This window comes from Cheilinus undulatus, linkage group 22 (assembly GCF_018320785.1).
Source record: "Cheilinus undulatus linkage group 22, ASM1832078v1, whole genome shotgun sequence".
Lineage (NCBI taxonomy): Eukaryota > Metazoa > Chordata > Actinopteri > Labriformes > Labridae > Cheilinus > Cheilinus undulatus.
In genome coordinates, this window is record NC_054886.1 from 35,548,258 (window position 1) to 35,576,230 (window position 27,973).

The 27,973-nt window shown below is 42.5% G+C and overlaps 2 protein-coding genes across 2 annotated transcripts; both read right to left on the reverse strand.

Moving 5' to 3' along the window:
• Window positions 1-526: 526 nt before the first annotated feature.
• On the reverse strand, window positions 527-9,329 carry LOC121504402 (L-amino-acid oxidase-like). The gene is made up of 7 exons (XM_041779125.1): window positions 9,279-9,329; window positions 6,836-7,059; window positions 6,333-6,445; window positions 3,712-3,913; window positions 2,979-3,047; window positions 2,686-2,822; window positions 527-2,176 (listed from the first exon to the last, which is right to left on the reverse strand). Exons 1-7 carry the CDS (start codon window positions 9,298-9,300, stop codon window positions 1,381-1,383), a joined length of 1,563 nt encoding a protein of 520 aa, XP_041635059.1. The 5' UTR covers window positions 9,301-9,329; the 3' UTR covers window positions 527-1,380.
• Window positions 9,330-16,972: 7,643 nt separating this feature from the next.
• Window positions 16,973-26,160, reverse strand: LOC121504400 (L-amino-acid oxidase-like). Its single transcript, XM_041779124.1, has 8 exons — window positions 26,133-26,160; window positions 25,345-25,399; window positions 23,148-23,371; window positions 22,894-23,006; window positions 19,869-20,070; window positions 19,345-19,413; window positions 19,052-19,188; window positions 16,973-18,542 (listed from the first exon to the last, which is right to left on the reverse strand). Exons 2-8 carry the CDS (start codon window positions 25,364-25,366, stop codon window positions 17,747-17,749), a joined length of 1,563 nt encoding a protein of 520 aa, XP_041635058.1. The 5' UTR covers window positions 25,367-25,399; window positions 26,133-26,160; the 3' UTR covers window positions 16,973-17,746.
• Window positions 26,161-27,973: the final 1,813 nt, after the last annotated feature.

Sequence of the window (27,973 nt, forward strand, 5' to 3'; positions counted from 1 at the left end):
TTTATTTATTTATTATTATTTATTTATTTTACATTATATTAAATTTCTCCTTGGGGATAAATAAAGTTCTTGTATTGTATTGTAAATATTCAACCACATTCAGGCACTGGGATAGAATGATACTTAAGTTCATATGGGTTAACCAAAAAACCAAGAGTTAAGATGAAAACACTCAAACTTGCTAAAAGGTTTGGGGGTCTAGCTCTCCCTAATCTTCAGAATTATTACCAAGCAGCTCATACACAGACAGTACAAACATGGCTGACTGAAAAACAGACAAAGTGGAGGTTGGTAGAGCTGGCCCCATGCAGAGGTATGGAGAAAACCTGGCCATTTCTTGATTCAAAGTTACAGTTAAAAATAGACAACAAATGGTTCCAAAACACTCTCAGAGTCTGGAACAAAGTAAGAAAAGACCTAAATATTCATAACGAAACACTGTTATTGAGAGAGATAATAAGAGATCCAAAATTTATTCCAAGCAAAGACGATGGTACCTTTAAAACTTGGAATCAGAAAGGCCTGTTGATTTTTGGACAAGTTATAGATAAAAAAGTTATTGTGCAATTTAAAATGTTACAGAAGGAATATGACCTGCCACACTCTCACTTCTTTAGATAGCTACAAGAAGCTACATAGAGAATATTGATATAAAGAAAAAAAGCTCACAGATCTACATGCCTTAACACAGTTTTTGGTTAAAAATTATAATAGCTGGAACTTCAAACATCATATCTCATTCTTATGTGGTATCCTAGATGGTGATAATAACAAAGAGCATTTGAGAGAAAAAACAAGATGGCAAGATGAACTTGATTTTTACAATACCTCAGACTGAATGGCCTGACAATATACTGAACACTTATTTGTAATGAAATTAGGAATATTTTAAAAATTGACTCAATACTTAACCGTGAGTTTATTCTTTTAGGCAGATTACCTGATGGGACAATGAATTCTGATGATAAACACCTCAGAATAATGAGAGTATCTGCACTTAAACTTATAACTAAAAACTGGCTTCAGAAAGTCAGTCCAGGGGTAGCTAAATGGAGAGAACTGATGGAACAAATTAAAGAAATGGAGAACTTAACATATAAAATTAGAGGGAATTCAAGAAAGGGTAAAATATTGTGGGCAAAATGGGAAAACTATATGGAAAATAGAGAAGCAAACAAAGTAAACTAACAATAATAATAATAACATGAATCCGATTACTACTATTACTAATAACGTTACGTCTAAAATGAATAAAAACATAGTAACGTCAATCATTCTTACACCTTTATCTACCAATCTCTGTTAGTTTTTCTTGGTTATAGGAACCACAATAATCTTTCTCTTGGCATCCACCAAGAAAAACCCTCTCAACCCTTAAAACTAGTTTGTTTGTTGATGTTCTAAAGATTCTTCCTGCACCCGTTTGTTAATGTTGGTGGCAGCTCTTATGGCAGATTTCATGGCTGTCTCCATCCAACCATGTGGGAAAGCCGTGTGTTCTCCAGCAAAGTAAATCCTGCCTTCACTTCTGAAGAGCTCCTTTGCATACTCTACATGCTGGTAGGGTGCAAAAAGAGCATAGGAACCATAACTGTAAGGGTCTGCACTCCACTTCTTTACAAGCACCCCTGTGCACAGAGACCTGACATGACTACCGTGGATCTTCTCCAAATCTCTCAGAGCTAGATCTTTCAGTTCTTCATCACTTGCACCCAAGAAGAGGAGGGAGTCATCAGACCCAGTGTAGGACGCCAGCAGGACCCCGATGTTCTCGTTGTTGGGGAAGCTGTGGCTGGGATAGTAGATGAAACGGGATGGTCCATCTGTGATGCTCTTCCCTCCTCTGATGCCGTCCTCCTCCCAGAACTTCTTACTGAATGTGAGGAGGATTTTAGTGGAGCTGTCATAGTGGACCCCCCTCAGGGCATACATCTTATTTTCAGAGAGTGGTGGTTGAAAGTCCATATAAAGGGCTGCTTTAGCTGCTGTAGTTACCAGGACAGTGTCAGCAGATAGATCTGTCAGAGACGACTGGTCACCTGACTGATAGGATACAACTACTCCTTCTTCTGACTGGCTGATTCGTTTGACTGCGGAGTTAAGGTGGATGGGGACATGGAGGACATCGCGGAGGGCTGTGGTCAAGAGATCTGTCCCTCCGGTGACTTCATAGTACCTGCAAGGAAGACGAAACAAAGATTTGGTGGTGACAGGTTGAACTGAGGCTGGCATGTGTTGGCAGGTTGTTAGGTTGAGTCTAGTTTGTAGGTAGTTTGTGTCGTCAGCACTGTTTGAGCTAAGCTTTCTAGTAGACTCTAAAATTCTCTTGATCTGACCCGTTAACAGTGTGTCCTTTATCAGCATGTTTTAGAGGATGAAAGAGCCGAGCTAAGCAAAAGATTAAGACACAATTATTCACAAATTCTTATATCAAAGTCTGAATTCTTAGATTAAAATCTAAATTTTGAGATTGAAGTCTGAATTCTTAGATTTGAATTCTGAGAACATGCCAGTCTCCATCCACTCAGTACTTCCTGACTTTTGGTCAGTTTCTTTCTTGCATATTTGAACATGGTTACCAGAATGCTAACAGGCCTCCTGTACTCTGGATTTCAGTTTTCATCAACCCAGTTATATTTTCAAACAAATGGAAATACAAGAATGTGGCGATTAAAGCAAACTTACGTTACGTTGTCGTTGAGATCAGTCTGGTCGTGTATCATCTCACTCAGTGCCAGATACATGAGGCCCTGTTCGTTGAGCAAGTCCCCAATCATCTCCAGTGCTCCTGTACTCAAATTGCCTTCCTCTATCAGATACTCCTGTTACACAACACAACAAGGGATTCAGCACTCCTTTATCACTCTCCTATATGGGATAACTAAACTCTCAGTAAACCTCAGTAGTCAAAAATGTGTTCACCCTCCCCATTCCTTAGTGCAAGTTTAATTGGAAAAACAGCAGGACATTTTTCTTACCTGTACAGAGAAGCGACTGTATGTGTGAAGGGCAGCTATGCAGCCACTTTCCCTCACTTCATCTCTGACCTGTGGAGAAGATCGTGTTGTTAGATCACCACTGTGCTCTATTTGATATCAGAATCTCCTACAGTTCTGTTTCTCCCCTTTAAGCCTGATTTATGCTTTTGCATTGCATTGATGGCGTAGCTACACATAGCCCTCTGCGTCAACGCGGACCCCTATGACGTAGCCTGACACGCACCTCCAAAAACTCCTAACTACGTGTCGCAGCGACATGGACCACAAGGGCTGTGATTGGTCCGCTCAAAATGTCATCCAGGTCCCTCGGTGGGCGAACCAGTGTGGTAAATTCACCCGTTCTCAGCCTCGACTCGTTTAGTGGACATACAGACCACCTCGGCAGACGTCTTCCCTGTCGCCTGTGCTTCAACATTTGCAACAGAAGAATTTGTTAGTCAATATCGATGAGCGCCAACTCCAACCACATCCGCTCCACCTTGGTCGCCATGATTGGAAGATAAACCAGGATTCGGATGTGACCCCTCTGAAACCACACACACACACACACAGCCACACCCCCATAGCGGCATGGCGGTGAATTGCAGAGTGACACGTTCCTTCAGCGCAGAACTTCAAATGGTCAATGATGATGTCGGGTCGACAGTGTACCTATGCTTACCTACGCTGTTAACGCAACGCAGAAGCTTAAATCAGGCTTTAGCCACATTACATTCTTTAGGGCGTCCTGTAGCAGCTTACTGGCTGACTTTCCCCTCTCACTTTCTGTCACGTCGTACTTCAGGATGTCCGGGTCTTCTTTCACTTCATAAGTCCTCTTTCTCAGCCCGTGGATCAGGTAAAAGGTGTTGTTGTCATCCATGATGAATTCATTCAGCTTGATCCCAAGTTCGTTGGCAAACCAGAGGACAATCCTACGGAGAGATAAATCAGAGTTTGACTTTAGACTTTCATATTCAGTTGAAACTAGAAGTTTACATATACCAAGATCTGACTTCCTGGCTGATGTCTAGAGGTGTTGCTTCAATATTTCTCCATTATGTTCTTTCCTCATTATGCTATCTACTTTGTGAAGTGCACCAGTCCCTCCTGCAGCAAAACGCCCCCTCAACATGATGCTGCCACCCCCATACTTCACAGTTGAGGGTGACTGGATGAACATTCTGTCTGTCACAAATCAGAGCAACAAAATGCATGACCATTAGACTCTTACCATATCCTGTTGAGAGCTTATTCTAACGAAGAAATGTCATCAAGTTCTGATAAAACTGGCGCTTTAGCAGCATCCACGCTAATCTCTTCCTCCATAACTGCTCCGGCCTCTTGTTGCGGCTTGCTTACATCATGACTCTGCCGCGCCCAGAAGTACAGCCTCTCACTCCTGATTGGTCCTGTCACTTTCTAACAGGGCCCAATCTGGATTCACCAGTGAGAAATACAGAAACAAGCAAATCCATCTGCTATGCAAGGTTAGTGGTATAATCCGCTGAGGATGAGGTGACGGTGCAGGTCGGGAGCGGGGAGAAGTCCTGCTTATCCAGGATAGAAAATTTATTTTTTTTTATGATTTGAGGACCTTGCACCATGTCAAAATTTGGCGTTTTTGGCCTTTTTCCACTGATGGACACTTGACACATTTGAACAAGCTCTTCTGAGGGATTTCATCTGATTGACTCCTGAATTTTTATTAACTTAAATTAGACAACCTTGAGACCCAAAGTTGTGGGAACAGTGAGTTTTCACCAAAGGGCGGGGCCGTTATCAGAGCCCAAAGTTAACGCTGGTTTTTGTCTATTTTTTGCTGTGAAATTACACCAATATAACCTTATGACTTTTTAGTTTTTATTTCAATCATCACCAAACTTCACAAGGATAATCACACATTGGTCCTGAATACATCCATGCATCAATATCATCACTTTGTCACAGCGCCCCCTTCTGCCAGTCAAACATTTGCACCACTTTTTATGTGTTTTTCATGTGTTGCCACAAAATAAATCAGCCCCTGCACACCGTTCAACTCAGACTAATGAATCATGGTGTGCATATAGATCATCAGATTTACAAGAAAGGCTCTTGGACCCATGCACAAAGCTCAACAGGAAGTCCAGCAGCTTCATCGCAATTTCCCAAAGTCTTTTTATGTCTCGCCCTAGATTTCTGAACAGTCATAACTCTGGAATATATTGTTGTATCTAAGACAAATTTCATGTGCCTGATAAAAGTCCAGGCTAGAACACATTCGTATTTCAAATTTTGAAAAATAGTGCAGCGTCACCCTCTGGCAAGAGAAAGTCACTTCTTCTGAGTTTCACATTCCAGTCCCTACATGGTTGGCCAAATCATGCTGAAATTCACTCACGCTGCTCCCAAGGAGTTGACATTGTGCCTATGCAAGGGTCAAAAGTTCACGTAAAAAGGCGTGGCACTGGGGATTTTTTGTTTTCCATGAAACAGGAAGTAGAATTTCCAGGGCCTTATGATATGTGTTAAGCAATGAAATTGCCAAAAAAATTCTCATTAGCATTCTGAGATAATTGGTACAATGTTTGTATGTGGCCGTGGCCTATTGGCTTAATGGTGCAGAATGCACAAAAAAAGCCTCTTGGACCCATATTGTAAATCAAACAGGAAGTCAGCCATTTTGAATTTTTTGGTTAAACAAGGCATATTTCAGGGGTTGTATTTGAACTAACTTGGCTGAGGGCGTTCATCCAAACAACGTCATGTGCGGTGTAGAGCAAGAAGAGATGTCTTGGGTCAAAAGTTGTTTGGAACCTTCTCCTTAGTCGAGAGGCGTGGCCATGGCAGCTCCTCAAAGTTAGCTATCTTTTACAAAACATAGGATATTGCTGTAATGGAAACATACTTTGGCAAAACTGATCTAGATCTATCAAACTTGGTTTCAATGCATGTCTGAACATATCAACATGACAACACTCAATATCTGTGAATTTTCATTGAAGTGTGGGGGAGGGGCATCGCGTTAAATGATGATTTTAGCAGTGCTGTCCCACCAGAAACACTCAAACTCTCATAACTCCCCTGTACATCATTGTAGCTGAAACAGATTTTGTGTTTTTATTGGAAATGTATTCCTGGACAAATGACCCTAGAACATTTTAATCTAAAACACAGCGCCTCCATGTGGCAACATGAAGTAGTGTTTTTACTAAATCACCTATAAATCCTACAATACATGAAAATATTATAATAATATGATAATCAGGATCCCTCATCAGTCCTGTTTATTTCCTCTGTATGCACGTAGAAATGTATATCTCTGTGTTTGTTTCACTTCTATGTCATATTTGTAAAAACTTTCATACTCACTGGTGGAGCTCTGGGATCCTCATGGCCCCCAACTCAGCGTACCAGCCCTCTTCTTCATTCCTGTAGGTCTCCACCCGTCCTCCAACTCGACCACTGGCCTCTAAAATAGTGACCTTTGAAAAAAACATCAGACATAATCCTTCCAGTTTCTCATCACAAGCTTTTTATTTGTGATAAAGTTTTATTATAGGTTGACTCGTGTTCACTCCTGTAGTTTTATCTGGATGATAGAGAATCAATTAAATGTTGCACTACAGAAAAATAAAGTTCATGGTGTTACATGGCATCATGAATCTCCTGTCACTCTTTTTTGGAGGAATATTTATCATGTTAGACAGGTAAGCTATCTTCAAAGTATTTCATTCAATACTAAACAATCGATATGACACAAAGTGTTTCAGTTTGTTAAATAAAGCACAACTTAACCTTTATTTAGCAAATGCACATTCTGAAATCACAGTCCCTGTCTGTAGCAGAGCATTAGCATTAGCATTAGCATGTACCTTGTGTCCTGCGTCTTGCAGTAGCTTGGCAGCCGTCAGTCCCGCCACCCCCGCTCCAACGATTACAACATGATTGGATGTGTTGACGTGTGGGAGGCCAGTTTTCACAGTGTCTAGCAACTTATCATAGTCGTTGTCCTCTAAACAGTCAGCCAGAGTTTGCAGTGGCGGGACAGTTGCAGAGGAAGGGCAGAACAACCCGAGCAGAAGCAGACCAACAGCAACTGTGTAGAGAAAGTGGTGAGAATAAACCCATTTGTCTTGGTATTAAACTCTAAAGGCCTTTAAACTCTAAAGTAGCAGGTAGGAAAACACAGATTAATCTTTAAACTCATGCCTCAAAAACAAGCTCTAAAACAAATATGGTATCAGCACAAGACAAACACTGATCTGAAACCGTAGCCTTGAACGGCCTGGCCTCTCTAACATTAGAGCAGGACAGCTGTGAGCATGACTGGACAGTTCTGAGAGGGGACATCCCGGTGTACTGGGGGATCATTTGAGAATATTGTTCTTCAACACCATTACTGACAGACCTAGAAAAAAGAAATCACAAAGAAACAAGGGGAACAGGGGTCCAGTTCTCAGACGGCAGAGTAGGAGGATCCACAGAATCAAAAGCATATATAAGCAGTGTTCTGTGATCAGACCAGTCCAGGGTGTACCCCGCCTCTCGCCAGCTGGGATAGGCCCCAGCCCCCCATGATCCCCAACGGGATAATCGGTATAGGAAATGGGTGTCTGGATGTTCTATGATCACATCCTCAGTTGCCTGGTCCACCTCAGCTCGAGTTTATTGATTGCATTCACCCGAGTACTGAATAAACTCCTCAGATCCTGCCTGCTGAGAGGTCCTTCTCAGCCTTGTTTTTCACTCATTTCATTTTATGGACAACTCTTCAACCTGATCAACACCAGTTTTCTTTTTGCATTTTGCTAACTGTCTTCCTAGCATCTCTTAATGAGCTAAACAACAAACGCAGACACAATTTCTGGCAGAAAGTCAGAGATGTACTGCCACGGTGCATGACTTCCTCTGTGTGTCTCAATTTTACGAAGCGTATCTCTCTGCTGCCACCTGTTGGCGTCTGTTGGTGGTTAGTGGTAATTTCTTATGGGGCGCAGTCATGTTGCGCCCTCAAAGCTCCTATCTCTTGTATTGAAGAGGAGTGAATGCACACACGCAGGTTTATAACTGTAGTCTATAGAAGGCTGTGGGCGCAGGAGCCCAGCGCCCCAGGGAGGAGATGAGTGAACAGGAAGTAAAGGCAAACGCTTAGTACGTTTGTGAGCTACTGATTTATTGCACATTATACATTTAAACCTTTTAATAAATCATCTTTATGTAGTGCATGATAGAGTTTATCTATGTTCATATGAATTTATTGATATTTAATAACCTTGTAAAGCAGATGGATACGCCCGTTTCCTTGTTTCTCACTGGTGAATCCATCTTGCAAAGCTCCCATCTGAACTGTTTGGGCCCAGTTAGAAAGTGACAGGACCAATCAGTGACAAGGGGCAGTACTTTCAGGCATGGCGGAGTCGTGGCGTAAACAAGCCGCAGCAAGAGCTGGTGCAGTTATGGAGGAAGAGATTAGCGTGGATGCTGCTAAAGCGCCAGTTTTATCAGAACTTGATGACATTTCTTTGTTTAAAGAACAAAGAACAGCAGTGAGTTGTTTTCCTTTCAAAAACGACAAAAGTCGAGTTCTTACATGTCTGTAGTCCCCATGTTTCACGTTATTCCCTGTAGCTCACGCTGCTCAATAGTAGCTACATCATGTGTTTTGTTGCTCTGATTGGCCCGTAGAGATGTGACAGACAGAACGTTCATCCAATCACACTCCGAGTTTTTTTCAAAGCCTCTGCCTTTTCTCAAACGTTTCCTATTGAAGCTTTCACAAATCCATCAGGTGTGTCAGGTTAGATACTTAAAGCAAATGTTTAAAAAGTTATTCAATTAACTAAAGATCTGTCCTCTCTTTTTGGAGGGTCATGGGGGGGCGGCGCCCTAGCGTCCCCTATTGACCAGCCGCCACTGCCCCCACCCTCCCTTCCACCCCCACCCCCACATGCACACCCCCTTTACCCCCCCGCCCCTGCCAATCTTTTGTTCGTCCTTGCACAAAGGTTATCAACACCTCCTCCTGTGTTTCTGATCACATAGAAGAGTGTGCTTTCAGCTTCCTTAGGGATGTGATGTTTAGCAAAGGCATCTACAGTCTGAGATGAGTGCAGAGCTGTACTTCTGCTGTCAGTCATAAAGATCTGACTGCAAAACAAACATTGCATGGTGAAACAGAGAGAGGGAACTCTTCCTCAGAACCACGGACAGGAGAATAGAAGAAGGAATGGTTTTCAGTCATTGGTTTACTTTTACTGGGATCTTCACTGTCTCCATTGCTTCCTGTTGAAAATCACACTATTGCATTCTACTCACCTGATTTCCATGTCAGAGCCATCCCTGTTCAAAGGCTTGGCCTTGTTGCCTTCAATAGCATGAAGCTAAAAGAGGAATAGGAACAACAGAAGAATTATCACACTTTGGACTGGGATTGAAATAAGAAATATTCTTTGAACACATTACAAACATGGTTTTAAATGTCCAGTCAATGGTGAATTTATGGAGAAATTCATTAAGAAATAGAAGATATTTGAGCATTACTCACTTTTTCTAATTTGATCATGTACAAAGGACTTGTGCTTTGAGGCTCTTTGTCTTTCTCATGGAAAAAAGGCTGTCGTTAAACATTTTTAGTCGACATGAACACTGATGCACACTAATGTGCAGCAAATAAGAGTCCTTCACACCTGATGAAACTGCAGGAAGTGACTCCAGCTTCTTCTCTGAGTTTGCCTCAGAGAGAGAGAGAGTCCACTGAAGCCTCGTTTACACGTCTCTGACCTTTTGACACTTCACTTATATTCTCATTTCTTCATCAGAACAAATATGTATGGTGGCAGTTTAGTTTCCTTTGTCTCACACCCCAAAACCCCCACTGTGAGAACCTCTTTCCCCCAATACCTTCTCTCTTTGCCTCTGATGCATATCCTCAAAAAGACAGAGGAAACCATAGGTGTCGACCTTACTGCATATGTAAAGAGAACAACAAAGGCTTGCTGAGCCAGGTTTTCCTGTGTAGGTGTGAAACCCTCTTCCAGGTGTGAACCTTCTGTCCCTCTGTGGGATCTCCAGACCCCCCAAACCACCACCCCCCACCCTGTGCAGATGTGGAGTGGGCACAGACAGAAGTGTAGCTCAAACACATCCTGGGAGGGGACATAGCAAGCATAAAGGTCCTTGTCCCTTCTCTTGGGAGGGCTCATTCTCTCTCAGACAGTCTACTGCCTGGACCCTGTCCCTGTCCCTCTCGCTCTCTCCCTCCCCCTCTCCCTCTCTCTCTCTCTCTCTCTTTCTCTCTTTCTCTCTCCCCCTTTCTCTTACTCTCTCTCTTGTTCTCTCTCTGTCTGTCTTGTAATGCTTACTGAGTGCTGTACATGTGATTTACCTTATAATAATAAACCTTTTTTGTCGGCTGGCAGACTGTCTAAATATTTCTTTTGTTCACCAGCAGCAACAGAGAAAAATTTCTACCACAGTTGTTACTGAAAAATAACTAAGTTTCCTGTAATGTCTTTTTGTACATCAATCCCCAAAGCGCATGCACTGTTTCTGTTTCTCTCCTCCCTCTGAGCAGGAATCTGCACACCAGTGTTACATAAGTATGTGAAGCTACTGTTAGGTCTTCTTTTGATGTCAGTAATATTTTAGAAAAAAGATCATTTATTGATCCCCAGAGAGGAAATTCAGCATCTTAACAACACAGCAGAGGAAAGTGGTAAAATACAGAAGAACTGAAAAAGAATGAGCAACAGAAATCAAAGCTATCCTGAAAATACTGATAAATAAAGCAGACATTCCTACCTGTGGAGCTGAGTGAAGAGAGTGTAGCGTCACAGTGATCTGAGCTGAAATCCCAGCCTCCTTTTATACCTTCCTCTCTGCAAACATTTCAATTAATGTTGTCTGACTCTGTTCCACTTTTTCCTGCAGATGAGTCACATCTGTTTGATGGCGCCCTGCGTTTGGCTCACTCACTGGAATCAAAACACCTGTTTAAGAAAATAAAGCACTTCACATGACCTCATTACCTGGTCTGGTCTAACCAACTCTGACAGCTTAAAGAAAAGAAAATCATTTTCATTTTTTTAAGTTAAAAATAACATGAAACTTTTAAAAACAATCACAACATTTCCATTTTTCTTCCTGCAAAAACATCTGACTGTTTCAGTGTTTGGTGACACGACAAGAAAAAAAGAGGAAAACAAAACTAAAAGGGGAAAATTTGTTTTAGATTTTTAAAATCCTGATCTTTCACTTCATGCAAATCTAAACATGAACTAACATGAACGTGCACAAACATTCATGTTAGTGCGTGCACTAACATGAAAGTGCAAAGACTTAAATGTAGTGCACGTTCATGTCTGTGCACGTTCATGTTAGTGCACATTCATGTCTGTGCACGTTCATGTTAGTGCACGTTCATGTCTGTGCACGTTCATGTTAGTGCACTTTCATGTTAGTGCATGTTCATGTCTGTGCACGTTCATGTCTGTGCACGTTCATGTCTGCACGTTCATGTTTGTGCACGTTCATGTTAGTGCACGTTCATGTTTGTGCACGTTCATGTTAGTACACGTTCATGTCTGTGCACGTTCATGTATGTGCACTTCATGTCTGCACGTTCATGTTAGTGCACTTTCATGTCTGCACGTTCATGTTAGTGCACGTTCATGTTTGTGCACGTTCATGTCTGTGCACGTTTATGTTAGTGCACGTTCATGTTAGTGCACGTTCATGTTAGTACACTTTCATGTCTGTGCACGTTCATGTCTGTGCACGTTCATGTCTGTGCACGTTCATGTCTGCACGTTCATGTATGTGCACGTTTATGTTTGTGCACGTTCATGTTAGTGCACGTTCATGTCTGCCAATCATGTTAGTGCACATTCATGTCTGTGCACGTTCATGTCTGCACGTTCATGTCTGCACGTTCATGTCTGCACGTTCATGTTAGTGCACGTTCATGTTAGTACACTTTCATGTCTGTGCACGTTCATGTCTGCACGTTCATTTTAGTGCACGTTCATGTCTGTGCACGTTCATGTTAGTGCACTTTCTTGTCTGTGCACGTTCATGTTAGTGCACGTTCATGTTAGTACACTTTCATGTCTGTGCACGTTCATGTATGTGCACGTTCATGTCTGCACGTTCATGTATGTGCACGTTTATGTTAGTGCACGTTCATGTCTGTGCACGTTCATGTCTGTGCACGTTCATGTTAGTGCACGTTCTTGTCTGTGCACGTTCATGTCTGTGCACGTTCATGTTAGTGCACGTTCATGTTAGTGCCCGTTCATGTTAGTGTACGTTCATGTCTGTGCACGTTCATGTTAGTGCACGTTCATGTCTGTGCACGTTCATGTTAGTGCACGTTCATGTCTGTGCACGTTCATGTTAGTGCACGTTCATGTTAGTGCACGTTCATGTCTGTGCACGTTCATGTCTGTGCACGTTCATGTTAGTGCACTTCATGTTCTTGTACGTTCCTCGAGCGATCCAAGTGTTTCAGACACAAATATTTTCTTTGGATGTGCCTGAGGGGAAGTGCACACTGTAGAGAAAAAAAAAACAAAAGTGGTTGCCATCTATTTCCTCACTAACATGAACGCGCGTAAGCATTTCAAGGATCACAGATATGTGTGTCCCTTGTTAAAGCCTTATATCAGCTGAATGTCCTCTTCCATCCTGGTAAACACTTTAAATTTTATGCTAGATCAGCGATTCTGGTATCCACTGGAAACAAGACATGACTTGGGTTTGGTCCAATCAGAGACAAGTACCAGGGTCCTACCCTTTACGTCTTCCTGAAATTTATTTCATGCTCCATGAAATGTATTTGTGCTCTGGGAAATGTGTTTTGTGACTTTTTTTTTCTGTGAAATTTATTTGTGTTTTGTGAATTTTTTTGTGTTCATTTTACATGGACATAATGAGAGAGAAAATGATTCCATATTTCATCCTAAAACAGCTGTTGGATTTGTCTTTAGGTTAAGTGTCACCTTATAAAAACAGCCTGGTTATAGATTCATATTCTCGTGTAGTTGTTGTTTCACATTAACCCTCTGGTATCCCTTGAGCCTAAAATGCACACTCTGATGTTACTTTTTTAAATCGCTCTGCCCTCTTTAATAATTAATATTATCATGTATTCTAATTTTTGTTCATTTTTGCACAATTTTCAAAATTCTGTCCCAGCCACAGCAATCAGCCCAACATAAATAAAGTAAACCTCTTTTATAGCGTCAATATCCCTGCTGTGTAAAAAATCCCCATTCAAACCACTTTTTTGATCCATACGCCATGAAGACATGAATCATGCATTTTCTGGTGTCTGGGCTTCATTTAAGATTTTGGGCTTTACATTTGCACCTGGACCATGTTTTTACTCTGTGACGTCACTTTTACCATATATGGGCGAGGGCAGGAATAATTGTGTGGTTTTTCTTTTTTTTTTCATCAAAACATTTCATTTGTTTACTTTACAAACATGGCATACAAAGGGTTAAAAGATATGACAATTATTGAGTATTTGGTATTTTTGTTGGTTTGTTGTTAATGGCACAAGTTGACGAAACAAGGAAAACTAAACAATTATTTTAGGCTCACTAGGAGGAAAATGAGGCAGCAGTTTGTAGGGACACCAGAGGGTTAAGAAAAGATGATTTTCTACTGAATATTTACTCAGTACTTTGAGTAGTCAAGTATATTTTATCCAGTACCTTTACTTTTACTTCAGTACAGTAATCTAGTACTTCCTGTCAGAAATAAACCTGCTGATGTCCTACACTCTCCCTTTAAACACATCCTCCTCTTTCTGAAACAACATCACATTTTAGAAGGATTTAGAGCCAGAAAACACAATACAGAAGGCTTTAATTCATTTATCTTACAAGCTTTAACCTCAACCATAAACCCTACTACAGTAACAGTCAGATAGTTTTACTTTACAGCTCTTTAATGATCAGCATTAACATGAAATCCCCTCCTATAGTCAGATTTTACACATAGAGACTTGATGCAAGCTTCGTTTTCTTCATTAAACGCTAAAATAACAGTAGACAGATCTACAGTCACGTCATCACTCTATCATCATGTTAATCTGGATAAATTCATTTAAAGGAGTCTTACCTGTGATGGTATTTATCTATCCCTGTGGTCTGCAGATGCTGTCTGTGTGTGTAACAGGTGTGTATGGGGTATAGAAGGAGGAGACCATGGACTGTTGTCCAGCATTTATTTGCTCCTGCAGAAGACAATGAAAACACTTAAATATCCTTCTGGTATCTGGTTTCTGCCCCTCTGCTCCTAAACATACAGGATGATAAAGTTTACACTGTGAAAATGCTGCAAATGTTTCACTAACCACGGAGCAATGGTGGACATGACCCTTCCTATGGCGCCAAAAACGCTACGTTAAAACAGCTTTTAAAGTCATATTTTGCTATCAAAAACAAATCTTACTGACTGGTGAAGGGTTACACACACAGACAGCATCTGCAGACCACAGGGATAGATAAATACCATCACAGGTAAGACTGCTTTAAATGAATTTATCCAGATTAACATGATGATAGAGTGATGACGTGACTGTAGATCTGTCTCCTGTTATTTTAGCGTTTAATGAAGAAAACGAAGCTTGCATCAAGTCTCTATGTGTAAAATCTGACTATAGGAGGGGATTTCATGTTAATGCTGATCATTAAAGAGCTGTAAAGTAAATACTTATTATATAAAACTATCTGACTGTTACTGTAGTAGGGTTTATGGTTGAGGTTAAAGTTTGTAAAATAAATGAATTAAAGCCTTCTGTATTGTGTTTTCTGGCTCTAAATCCTTCTAAAATGTGATGTTGTTTCAGAAAGAGGAGGATGTGTTTAAAGGGAGGGTGTAGCACAGTGGTGTCAAACTAAAGGCCCAGGGACTAAATCTGGCCTGTGGTACAGTTACACCTGGCCCGCCAGATCCTATCATATTCTTATTATAACTGGCCCACTGGTTTGAGGTCTGCAGATTTCCTCCAGTTGGACCCTGATAAACCAGAGAATGAACCCTGATAAACCAGAGAATGAACCCTGATAAACCAGAGAATGGACCCTGATAAACCCAGAGAATGAACCCTGATAAACCAGAGAATGAACCCTGATAAACCAGAGAATGGACCCTGATAAACCCAGAGAATGAACCCTGATAAACCAGAGAATGGACCCTGATAAACCAGAGAATGGACCCTGATAAACCAGAGAATGGATCCTGATAAACCAGAGAATGGACCCTGATAAACCAGAGAATGAACCCTGATAAACCAGAGAATGGACCCTGATAAACCCAGAGAATGAACCCTGATAAACCCAGAGAATGGACCCTGATAAACCAGAGAATGGACCCTGATAAACCAGAGAATGGATCCTGATAAACCAGAGAATGGACCCTGATAAACCAGAGAATGGACCCTGATAAACCAGAGAATGGACCCTGATAAACCAGAGAATGAACCCTGATAAACCAGAGAATGGACCCTGATAAACCAGAGAATGGACCCTGATAAACCAGAGAATGGACCCTGATAAACCCAGAGAATGGACCCTGATAAACCAGAGAATGGACCCTGATAAACCAGAGAATGGACCCTGATAAACCAGAGAATGGACCCTGATAAACCAGAGAATGGACCCTGATAAACCAGAGAATGGACCCTGATAAACCCAGAGAATGGACCCTGATAAACCAGAGAATGGACCCTGATAAACCAGAGAATGGACCCTGATAAACCAGAGAATGGACCCTGATAAACCAGAGAATGGACCCTGATAAACCAGAGAATGGACCCTGATAAACCAGAGAATGGACCCTGATAAACCAGAGAATGGACCCTGATAAACCAGAGAATGGACCCTGATAAACCAGAGAATGGACCCTGATAAACCAGAGAATGGATCCTGATAAACCAGAGAATGGACCCTGATAAACCAGAGAATGGACCCTGATAAACCAGAGACTGGACCCTGATAAACCAGAGAATGGACCCTGATAAACCAGAGAATGGACCCTGATAAACCAGAGAATGGACCCTGATAAACCCAGAGAATGGACCCTGATAAACCCAGAGAATGGACCCTGATAAACCAGAGAATGGACCTGATAAACCAGAGAATGGACCCTGATAAACCAGAGAATGGATCCTGATAAACCAGAGAATGGACCCTGATAAACCAGAGACTGGATCCTGATAAACCAGAGAATGGACCCTGATAAACCAGAGAATGGACCCTGATAAACCAGAGAATGGACCCTGATAAACCAGAGAATGGACCCTGATAAACCAGAGAATGGACCCTGATAAACCAGAGAATGGACCCTGATAAACCAGAGAATGGACCTGATAAACCAGAGAATGGACCCTGATAAACCAGAGAATGGACCCTGATAAACCAGAGAATGGACCCTGATAAACCAGAGAATGGACCCTGATAAACCAGAGAATGGACCCTGATAAACCAGAGAATGGACCCTGATAAACCAGAGAATGGACCCTGATAAACCAGAGAATGGACCCTGATAAACCAGAGAATGGACCCTGATAAACCAGAGAATGGACCCTGATAAACCAGAGACTGGACCCTGATAAACCAGAGAATGGATCCTGATAAACCAGAGACTGGACCCTGATAAACCAGAGAATGGACCCTGATAAACCAGAGAATGGACCCTGATAAACCAGAGAATGGACCCTGATAAACCAGAGAATGGACCCTGATAAACCAGAGAATGGACCCTGATAAACCAGAGAATGGACCCTGATAAACCAGAGAATGGACCCTGATAAACCAGAGAATGGACCCTGATAAACCAGAGAATGGACCCTGATAAACCAGAGAATGGACCCTGATAAACCAGAGAATGGACCCTGATAAACCAGAGAATGGACCCTGATAAACCAGAGAATGGACCCTGATAAACCAGAGAATGAACCCTGATAAACCAGAGAATGGACCCTGATAAACCAGAGAATGGATCCTCTTTATTGCTGCTTTTAAAGGTAAATGTTGATGAGAGTTTCAGTCAAACCAACAAATGACAGTAAAATGCATTTCGACTGCAGTTCTAGGAACATTTAGGCAAAGTGAACAAATTTAAAACAACAATCATTGATTAAATGAACTCATGGTGACTTTTTTCAAAGACATCCACTCCAAAACACCAAAATATCCAGTTATATGTAAAGAACATTATCTTTTATTTGTTCGTAGTTCGTAGCTCTTATGTTAGCTTTTTTAGGAAGCCTGGAACTTGGGCAACTTTCTGGGTCTTCTGGGGTTAAATCCACTTCAGTTAATCCAACACTGAATGACTTTTATAATCTTTGAATAGCAGCTAAGTTAAACGCTATAATGTCTCCCAGGATGGTTTCTGATTGGCTGTGACAACCAGGGGCAGGCTGGTCCATTGTCACATCATGCTTTATCAAAGAGTGCATTAACATTAAGATCATGAAGGACTCAAGGGGACCACAGGATTGATGTTTTACAAGCTTTTTAAAGCAGTGAGTCTAGCTGAGACAAAATGGTTAAAATAGCTTTGGCTTGAAGAATTAAGCATCAGCTGAGCTGAGAAAAATGTCACCTTACTTTAAAGTTAGCAGCAGTGATTTTACCACCAAATAATCAAGATTCAGGATTTCCTAGAGATCCTTTATCTACCAATCTCTGTTAGTTTTTCTTGGTTATAGGAACCACAATAATCTTTCTCTTGGCATCCACCAAGAAAAACCCTCTCAACCCTTAAAACTAGTTTGTTTGTTGATGTTCTAAAGATTCTTCCTGCACCCGTTTGTTAATGTTGGTGGCAGCTCTTATGGCAGATTTCATGGCTGTCTCCATCCAACCATGTGGGAAAGCCGTGTGTTCTCCAGCAAAGTAAATCCTGCCTTCACTTCTGAAGAGCTCCTTTGCATACTCTACATGCTGGTAGGGTGCAAAAAGAGCATAGGCACCATAACTGTAAGGGTCTGCACTCCACTTCTTTACAAGCACCCCTGTGCACAGAGACCTGACATGACTACCGTGGATCTTCTCCAAATCTCTCAGAGCTAGATCTTTCAGTTCTTCATCACTTGCACCCAAGAAGAGGAGGGAGTCATCAGACCAGGTGTAGGACGCCAGCAGGACCCCGATGTTCTCGTTGTTGGGGAAGCTGTGGCTGGGATAGTAGATGAAACGGGATGGTCCATCTGTGATGCTCTTCCCTCCTCTGATGCCGTCCTCCTCCCAGAACTTCTTACTGAATGTGAGGAGGATTTTAGTGGCGCTGTCATAGTGGACCCCCCTCAGGGCATACGTCTTATTTTCAGAGAGTGGTGGTTGAAAGTCCATATAAAGGGCTGCTTTAGCTGTGGTAGTTACCAGGACAGTGTCAGCAGATAGATCTGTCAGAGACGACTGGTCACCTGACTGATAGGATACAACTACTCCTTCTTCTGACTGGCTGATTCGTTTGACTGTGGAGTTAAGGTGGATGGGGACATGGAGGACATCGCGGAGGGCTGTGGTCAAGAGATCTGTCCCTCCGGTGACTTCATAGTACCTGCAAGGAAGACGAAACAAAGATTTGGTGGTGACAGGTTGAACTGAGGCTGGCATGTGTTGGCAGGTTGTTAGGTTGAGTCTAGTTTGTAGGTAGTTTGTGTCGTCAGCACTGTTTGAGCTAAGCTTTCTAGTAGACTCTAAAATTCTCTTGATCTGACCCGTTAACAGTGTGTCCTTTATCAGCATGTTTTAGAGGATGAAAGAGCCGAGCTAAGCAAAAGATTAAGACACAATTATTCACAAATTCTTATATCAAAGTCTGAATTCTTAGATTAAAATCTAAATTCTGAGATTAAAATCTAAATTCTTAGATCTGAATTCTGGGAACATGTCGCTCTCCATCCACTCAGTACTTCCTGACTTTTGGTCAGTTTCTTTCTTGCATATTTGAACATGGTTACCAGAATGCTAACAGGCCTCCTGTACTCTGGATTTCAACTTTCATCAACCCAGTTATATTTTCAAACAAATGGAAATACAAGAATGTGGCGATTAAAGCAAACTTACGTTACGTTGTCGTTGACATCAGTCTGGTCGTATATCATCTCACTCAGTGCCAGATACATGAGGCCCTGTTCGTTGAGCAAGTCCCCAATCATCTCCAGTGCTCCTGTACTCAAATTGCCTTCCTCTATCAGATACTCCTGTTACACAACACAACAAGGGATTCAGCACTCCTTTATCACTCTCCTATATGGGATAACTAAACTCTCAGTAAACCTCAGTAGTCAAAAATGTGTTCACCCTCCCCATTCCTTAGTGCAAGTTTAATTGGAAAAACAGCAGGACATTTTTCTTACCTGTACAGAGAAGCGACTGTATGTGTGAAGGGCAGCTATGCAGCCACTTTCCCTCACTTCATCTCTGACCTGTGGAGAAGATCGTGTTGTTAGATCACCACTGTGCTCTATTTGATATCAGAATCTCCTACAGCTCTGTTTCTCCCCTCTTCAGCCTGATTTACGCTCTTGTGTCGCATTGACAGCGTAGCTACACAAACGTCTTCCCTGTCGCCTGCGCTTCAACATTTGCAACAAAAGAATTTGTTAGTCGATATCGATGAGCTCCAACTCCAACCACACCCACTCCACCTCCGTCGCCATTGTTTACTATGACCCGAAGATAAACAAGGATTCGGCTGTGACCCCTCTGAAACCACACACACACACACAGCCACACCCCCGTAGCGGCAATTGCAGAGTGATGCGTTCCTTCAACGCAGAGCTTCGAATGGTCAACGACGGTGTTGGGTCGACGGTGTACCTATGCTTACCTACACTGTTGACGCGACACAGAAGCATAAATCAGGCTTTAGCCACATTACATTCTTTAGGGCGTCCTGTAGCAGCTTACTGGCTGACTTTCCCCTCTCACTTTCTGTCACGTTGTACTTCAGGATGTCCGGGTCTTCTTTCACTTCATAAGTCCTCTTTCTCAGCCCGTGGATCAGGTAAAAGGTGTTGTTGTCATCCATGATGAATTTATTCAGCTTGATCCCAAGTTCGTTGGCAAACCAGAGGACAATCCTACGGAGAGATAAATCAGAGTTTGACTTTAGACTTTCATATTCAGTTGAAACTAGAAGTTTACATATACCAAGATCTGACTTCCTGGCTGATGTCTAGAGGTGTTGCTTCAATATTTCTCCATTATGTTCTTTCCTCATTATGCTATCTACTTTGTGAAATGCACCAGTCCCTCCTGCAGCAAAACGCCCCCTCAACATGATGCTGCCACCCCCATACTTCACAGTTGAGTGTGTTTGGATGAACGTTCTGTCTGTCACAAATCAGAGCAACAAAATGCATGACCATTAGACTCTTCCCATATCCTGTTGAGAGCTTATTCTAACGAAGAAATGTCATCAAGTTCTGATAAAACTGGCGCTTTAGCAGCATCCACGCTAATCTCTTCCTCCATAACTGCACCAGCTCTTGTTGCGGCTTGCTTACATCATGACTCTGCCATGCCCGGGAGTACAGCCTTTCACTCCTGATTGGTCCTGTCACTTTCTAACAGGGCCCAATCTGGATTCACCAGTGAGAAATACAGAAACAAGCAAATCCATCTGCTATGCAAGGTTAGCGGTATAGTCCGCTGAGGATGAGGTGACGGTGCAGGTCGGGAGCGGGGAGAAGTCCTGCTTATCCAGGATAGAAAATTTATTTTTTTTTATGATTTGAGGACCTTGCACCATGTTTACCCTTACAGGCAACTTTCCATGGCTCCGCCTGGCCAGACGTAGAGCTGATCAGCACTTTGGGTCGACTGCCTGTGCCGTTTCAGTATCATGACAAGGAACGGTTGAGTCAAGATCCCCTGCAGCTTAAGCCGTGGAAGTAGCAGGGCCCATTGCAACTATTGAGTCAATCATCCTTTCTAGACAAAATAAAAAGTCACCAAACTTAACAGGGATAATCACACTTTGACTCTGAATACATTTATGCATCAGTTTCATCAGTATGTCATAATGCCCCCTTCTACTACCTGATCATTTCCATCTGCATATGGATCATCACCAGAGCTACGAAAAACCCTAGTTAGGACCCAAGCACCGACCGCAGGTTGGGGAGGACCCTATAGTTGTGGGGGCCTTAATATATGTGAAAAGTCCATTTAAAAAAGAAATCGAGAAATAGCCATCTAGTGGTGGAACAGCGTAAGTCCATAGCACTGTTTCCTCTAGGGGGCGCCAAACATGAGATAGGGCGCTGGGTAAGACTTGCATACATGAAACTGGGTACACAAATGTTTCATGAGGAGACAAAAAAATTCCATTATGACCATCCTCTAAAACATACACACATTTGAACAAGCTCTTCTGAGGGATTTCATCTGATTGACTCCTGAATTTTTTTTTACTTAAATTAGACAACCTTGAGACCCAAAGTTGTGGGAACAGTGAGTTTTCACCAAAGGGCGGGGCCGTTATCAGAGCCCAAAGTTAACGCTGGTTTTTGTCTATTTTTTGCTGTGAAATTACACCAATATAACCTTATGACTTTTTAGTTTTTATTTCAATCATCACCAAACTTCACAAGGATAATCACACATTGGTCCTGAATACATCCATGCATCAATATCATCACTTTGTCACAGCGCCTTCTGCCAGTCAAACATTTGCACCACTTTTTATGTGTTTTTCATGTGTTGCCAGAATCATGGTGTGCATATAGATCATCAGATTTACAAGAAAGGCTCTTGGACCCATGCACAAAGCTCAACAGGAAGTCCAGCAGCTTCATCGCAATTTCCCAAAGTCTTTTTATGTCTCGCCCTAGATTTCTGAACAGTCATAACTCTGGAATATATTGTTGTATCTAAGACAAATTTCATGTGCCTGATAAAGTCAAACAGGAAGTCAGCCATTTTGAATTTTGAAAAATAGTGCATACCCTTTCAGGGGTTGTATTTGAAGTCTAACTTGGCTGAGCGTTCCAGTCCAAACAACGTCATGTGCCAAATCATGTGTAGAGCAAGAAGAGATGTCTTGGGTCAAAAGTTGTTTGGAACCTTCTCCTTAGTAGGCGTGGCATGGCAGCTCCTCAAAGTTAGATATGTGTTAAGCAATGAAATTGCCAAAAATTCTTATTAGCATTCTGAGATAATTGGTACAATTGTATGTGGCGTATTGGCCCATATTGTAAATCAAACAGGAAGTCAGCCATTTTGAATTTTTTGGTTAAACAAGGCATATTTCAGGGGTTGTATTTGAACGAACTTGGCTGAGGGCGTTCAAATACAACCCCATGTGCGGTGTAGAGCAAGAAGAGATGTCCTGGGTCAAAAGTTGTTTGGAACCTTCTCCTTAGTCGAGAGGCGTGGCCATGGCAGCTCCTCAAAGTTAGCTATCTTTTACAAAACATAGGATATTGCTGTAATGGAAACATACTTTGGCAAAACTGATCTAGATCTATCAAACTTGGTTTCAATGCATGTCTGATCATATCAACATGACAACACTCAATATCTGTGAATTTTCATTGAAGTGTGGGGAGGCATCGTTAAATGATGATTTTAGCAGTGCTGTCCCACCAGAAACACTCAAACTCTCATAACTCCCCTGTACATCATTGTAGCTGAAACAGATTTTGTGTTTTTATTGGAAATGTATTCCTGGACAAATGACCCTAGAACATTTTAATCTAAAACACAGCGCCTCCATGTGGCAACATGAAGTAGTGTTTTTACTAAATCACTTATAAATCCTACAATACATGAAAATATTATAATAATATGATAATTAGGATCCCTCATCAGTCCTGTTTATTTCCTCTGTATGCACATAGAAATGTATATCTCTGTGTTTGTTTCATTTCTATGTCATATTTAAAAACTTTCATACTCACTGGTGGAGCTCTGGGATCCTCATGGCCCCCAACTCAGCGTACCAGCCCTCTTCTTCATTCCTGTAGGTCTCCACCCGTCCTCCAACTCGACCACTGGCCTCTAAAATAGTTACCTTTGAAAAAGACATCAGACATAATCCTTCCAGTTTCTCATCACAAGCTTTTTATTTGTGATAAAGTTTTATTATAGGTTGACTCGTGTTCAGTCCTGTCCCTGTCTGTAGCAGAGCATTAGCATTAGCATTAGCATGTACCTTGTGTCCTGCGTCTTGCAGTAGCTTGGCAGCCGTCAGTCCCGCCACCCCCGCTCCAACGATTACAACATGATTGGATGTGTTGACGTGTGGGAGGCCAGTTTTCACAGTGTCTAGCAACTTATCATAGTCGTTGTCCTCTAAACAGTCAGCCAGAGTTTGCAGTGGCGGGACAGTTGCAGAGGAAGGGCAGAACAACCCGAGCAGAAGCAGACCAACAGCAACTGTGTAGAGAAAGTGGTGAGAATAAACCCATTTGTCTTGGTATTAAACTCTAAAGGCCTTTAAACTCTAAAGTAGCAGGTAGGAAAACACAGATTAATCTTTAAACTCATGCCTCAAAAACAAGCTCTAAAACAAATATGGTATCAGCACAAGACAAACACTGATCTGAAACCGTAGCCTTGAACGGCCTGGCCTCTCTAACATTAGAGCAGGACAGCTGTGAGCATGACTGGACAGTTCTGAGAGGGGACATCCCGGTGTACTGGGGGATCATTTGAGAATATTGTTCTTCAACACCATTACTGACAGACCTAGAAAAAGAAATCACAAAGAAACAAGGGGAACAGGGGTCCAGTTCTCAGATGGCAGAGTAGGAGGATCCACAGAATCAAAAGCATATATAAGCAGTGTTCTGTGATCAGACCAGTCCAGGGTGTACCCCGCCTCTCGCCAGCTGGGATAGGCCCCAGCCCCCCATGATCCCCAACGGGATAAGCGGTATAGGAAATGGGTGTCTGGATGTTCTATGATCACATCCTCAGTTGCCTGGTCCACCTCAGCTCGAGTTTACTGATTGCATTTGCCTGAATACTGAATAAACTCCTCAGATCCTGCCTGCTGAGAGGTCCTTCTGAGCCTTGTTTTTCACTCATAGCATTTTCTGACAACTCTTCAACCTGATCACACCAGTCTGATCTTTAGCCACAACTTCCTCCTAGAGAAAACATTTTTGAATGGCCTCTCTCAATCTGAACAAATCTATTGAATCAAATCAGCCCATACATTTAGTTGAGTCTAAAGTAAAACCTCAGATAACTATGAGGACCAGCTCTCAGACACTGTGGGGAATGTTCAGCACAGAAGGGGAGGCCTAGGCCTAACAACTGGCTGCCCAGTTTGGAGTAAGGCCACTGCACCAGCACTGAGGAAGATGGTGGAGGAGGAGGTATGCCATCAGGAGGAGGCTGCAAGGGCCGAGGCGGTCTCCCCTGGCAAACAGGGACAGTGTGGAGAGGAGGAGGTTCACCAGGAGGGAGGTGTGTGCCATGGAAGCAAAGAGTTTGAGCTACTTACAACGTCCTTCCAATCTCCATCAGGGGTTTGGTGAGGACCCAGGGTGTACCCTTTGCTCCAGTCCAGCCTCCCTCCAGCACATACCAAGGGGGTGTGAAACCAGTCTCATCCAAGGGCGATACACTTGGCACCACGACCAAGTCCCAAAGAACCTTGCGGCCGTCCTGGAGGGCAAGCGAACTCCCTACCACTGCCAGCATCCAACCCCCCATGGACACTGTTTTTTGTCTGAGGGAGGGAGCTAAACCAACCAGGTGCTGCTCCACACCACTGGAGAGAGGCCAGCTGTGCTCAGCACATGGCTGGAAACTGCTGGTGGACATCGGCGGTCAGCGCCCCATATGGTGCTCTGGTCCCTGTCTCTAAAGAAGGCTTATATCATGGCGCTCACTGCACCGTTGGAGGATTCCCTGGATGAGGCATGTGAGCGAAAAAATCTGTGCTATGCTGAGCTGGCTGCTGAGGCCCAACATCGAGGCTGGAACATGGAAGACCACCCAGTGGAGGTTGGATTCAGAGTCAGAGGCCAGAGCCAGGGCACCACCTTCAAAACTAGTAACCAGTGGCTCTGGATGAAGTGGAATGAACCCTGCTGAGCCCCCAAGTAGCAAACCATGAGGTCAAGGTGACTCTGGACTAGGCTCAGGACTGATCACCCCGTGGCTGCCCGCCTCTGCTTAGGGTGTATAGTGACAACAGGCCGAAACACCCATGAACACTACTGATGATGTGTCCCAGGATGCCCCCTGACACACACACACACACACCCTCCCTTCCTCCCTCCCGCGCCCACACACACCCCCCTTTTCCCCCGCCCCTCCCAAACTTTTGCACATCCATGCATAAAGGTTATCAACACCTCTTCCTATTGAAAATCACACTTTTGCATTCTACTCACCTGATTTCCATGTCAGAGCCATCCCTGTTCAAAGGCTTGGCCTTGTTGCCTGAAGCTAAAAGAGGAATAGGAATAACAGAAGAATTATCACACTTTGGACTGGGATTGGAATAAGAAATATTCTTTGAACACATTACAAACATGGTTTTAAATGTCCACTCATCTGTGAATTTGTTGAGAAATTCATTAAGAAATAGAAGATATTCGAGCATTACTCACTTTTTCTAATGTAATCATGTACAAAGGGCTTATGCTTTGAGGCTCTTTGTCTTTCTCATGGAAAAAAGGCTGTCAACGAACATTTTTAGTCGACATGAACACTGATGCACACTAATGTGCAGCAAATAAGAGTCCTTCACACCTGATGAAACTGCAGGAAGTGACTCCAGCTTCTTCTCTGAGTTTGCCTCAGAGAGAGAGAGAGTCCACTGAAGCCTCGTTTACACGTCTCTGACCTTCTTAGACTCACTTATATTCTCATTTCTTCATCTGTAATGTTTTTTTGCACTTTAATCTCTGAAGCATGTGCACTGTTTCTGTTTCTCTCCTCCCTCTGAGCAGGAATCTGCACACCAGTGTTACATAAGTATGTGAAGCTACTGTTAGGTCTTCTTTTGATGTCAGTAATATTTTAGAAAAAAGATCATTTATTGATCCCCAGAGAGGAAATTCAGCATCTTAACAACACAGCAGAGGAAAGTGGTAAAATACAGAAGAACTGAAAAAGAATGAGCAACAGAAATCAAAGCTATCCTGAAAATACTGATAAATAAAGCAGACATTCCTACCTGTGGAGCTGAGTGAAGAGAGTGTAGCGTCACAGTGATCTGAGCTGAAATCCCAGCCTCCTTTTATACCTTCCTCTCTGCAAACATTTCAATTAATGTTGTCTGACTCTGTTCCACTTTTTCCTGCAGATGAGTCACATCTGTTTGATGGCGCCCTGCGTTTGGCTCACTCACTGGAATCAAAACACCTGTTTAAGAAAATAAAGCACTTCACATGACCTCATTACCTGGTCTGGTCTAACCAACTCTGACAGCTTAAAGAAAAGAAAATCATTTTCATTTTTTTAAGTTAAAAATAACATGAAACGTTTAAAAACAATCACAACATTTCCATTTTTCTTCCTGCAAAAACATCTGACTGTTTCAGTGTTTGGTGACACGACAAGAAAAAAAGAGGAAAACAAAACAAAAACAGTGGAAAATTTGTTTTAGATTTTTAAAATCCTGATCTTTCACTTCATGCAAATCTAAACATGAACTAACATGAACGTGCACTAACATGAACGTGCACAAACATGAACGTGCACTAAAATGAACGTGCACAAACATGAACGTGCACTAACATGAACGTGCACAAACATGAACATGCACTAACATGAACGTGCACAAACATGAACGTGCACAAACATGAACGTGCACTAACATGAACGTGCACAAACATGAACGTGCACTAAAATGAACGTGCACAAACATGAACATGCACAAACATGAACGTGCACTAACATGAACGTGCACAAACATGAACGTGCACAAATATGAACGTGCACTAAAATGAATGTGCACTAACATGAACGTGCACTAACATGAACTGCACAAATATGAACGTGCACAAATATGAACGTGCACAAACATGAACGTGCACTAACATGAACGTGCACTAACATGAACGTGCACAAACATGAACATGCACAAACATGAACTTGCACTAACATGAACGTGCACTAATATGAACGTGCACAAACATGAACATGCACTGACATGAACGTGCACTAACATGAACGTGCACTAACATGAACGTGCACTAACATGAACGTGCACAAACATGAACATGCACAAACATGAACGTGCACTAACATGAACGTGCACAAACATGAACGTGCACTAACATGAACATGCACAAACATGAACGTGCACTAACATGAACGTGCACAAACATGAACGTGCACTAACAGGAACATGCACTGACATGAACATGCACTAACATGAACGTGCACTAACATGAACGTGCACAGACATGAATGTCCACACATGTAGTGCACAAACATGAACATGCACTGACATGAACGTGCACTAACATGAACGTGCACTAACATGAACGTGCACTAACATTAACGTGCACACATATGTACATGCACTAACATGATCCTCTGGATCTGCCCTATCAGAGAGCGGGTGCAGTGATTGGCTGCTCCAGATAGAGGACTACCTGAGCAGGAGGGCGTTCAGTGTCTTGCATAAGATCTCTTTGACATCAACCATGTTAACTGGCACCTCTACAGCTACCAGAGAAGTTTCCAGGCTTCATCTAATCTGAACTTTAACCAGTGACCCTCTGATTTCCGCCCACGTCCTTGCAGAGGGAGCCAGGCTGCTCTGATTGGCTACTGCAGCCTCACCAGTGAATGTTACTTAAACATTCATACTTGTAATAAAATCTTCAGGATTAGGTGACTGATTTTAACCCTTCACCTTTCATGACTAGTTAAATCCCCAAGTCATCATTAATGTGACGACCTGCCCTATCAGTTTGGTTGGTGTGGTTTCCTGGTTGAGCAGCCAATAGGCCGAGTCAGGAGGACTGTTGATCAGGTAACGATGCACACCTGTGTTCATCAGGCCTC

Coding starts and splice junctions, on each gene's coding strand:
- LOC121504400 (XM_041779124.1), bottom strand. CDS start 25,366: ATGGCTCTGACATGGAAATCAG. Junction 19,189..19,344: donor ACAGTCGCTTCTCTGTACAG/GTAAGAAAAATG, acceptor GTTGTGTAACAG/GAGTATCTGATAGAGGAAGG. Junction 18,543..19,051: donor GATGTCAACGACAACGTAAC/GTAAGTTTGCTT, acceptor TCTTCCTTGCAG/GTACTATGAAGTCACCGGAG.
- LOC121504402 (XM_041779125.1), bottom strand. CDS start 9,300: ATGGCTCTGACATGGAAATCAG. Junction 2,823..2,978: donor ACAGTCGCTTCTCTGTACAG/GTAAGAAAAATG, acceptor GTTGTGTAACAG/GAGTATCTGATAGAGGAAGG. Junction 2,177..2,685: donor GATCTCAACGACAACGTAAC/GTAAGTTTGCTT, acceptor TCTTCCTTGCAG/GTACTATGAAGTCACCGGAG.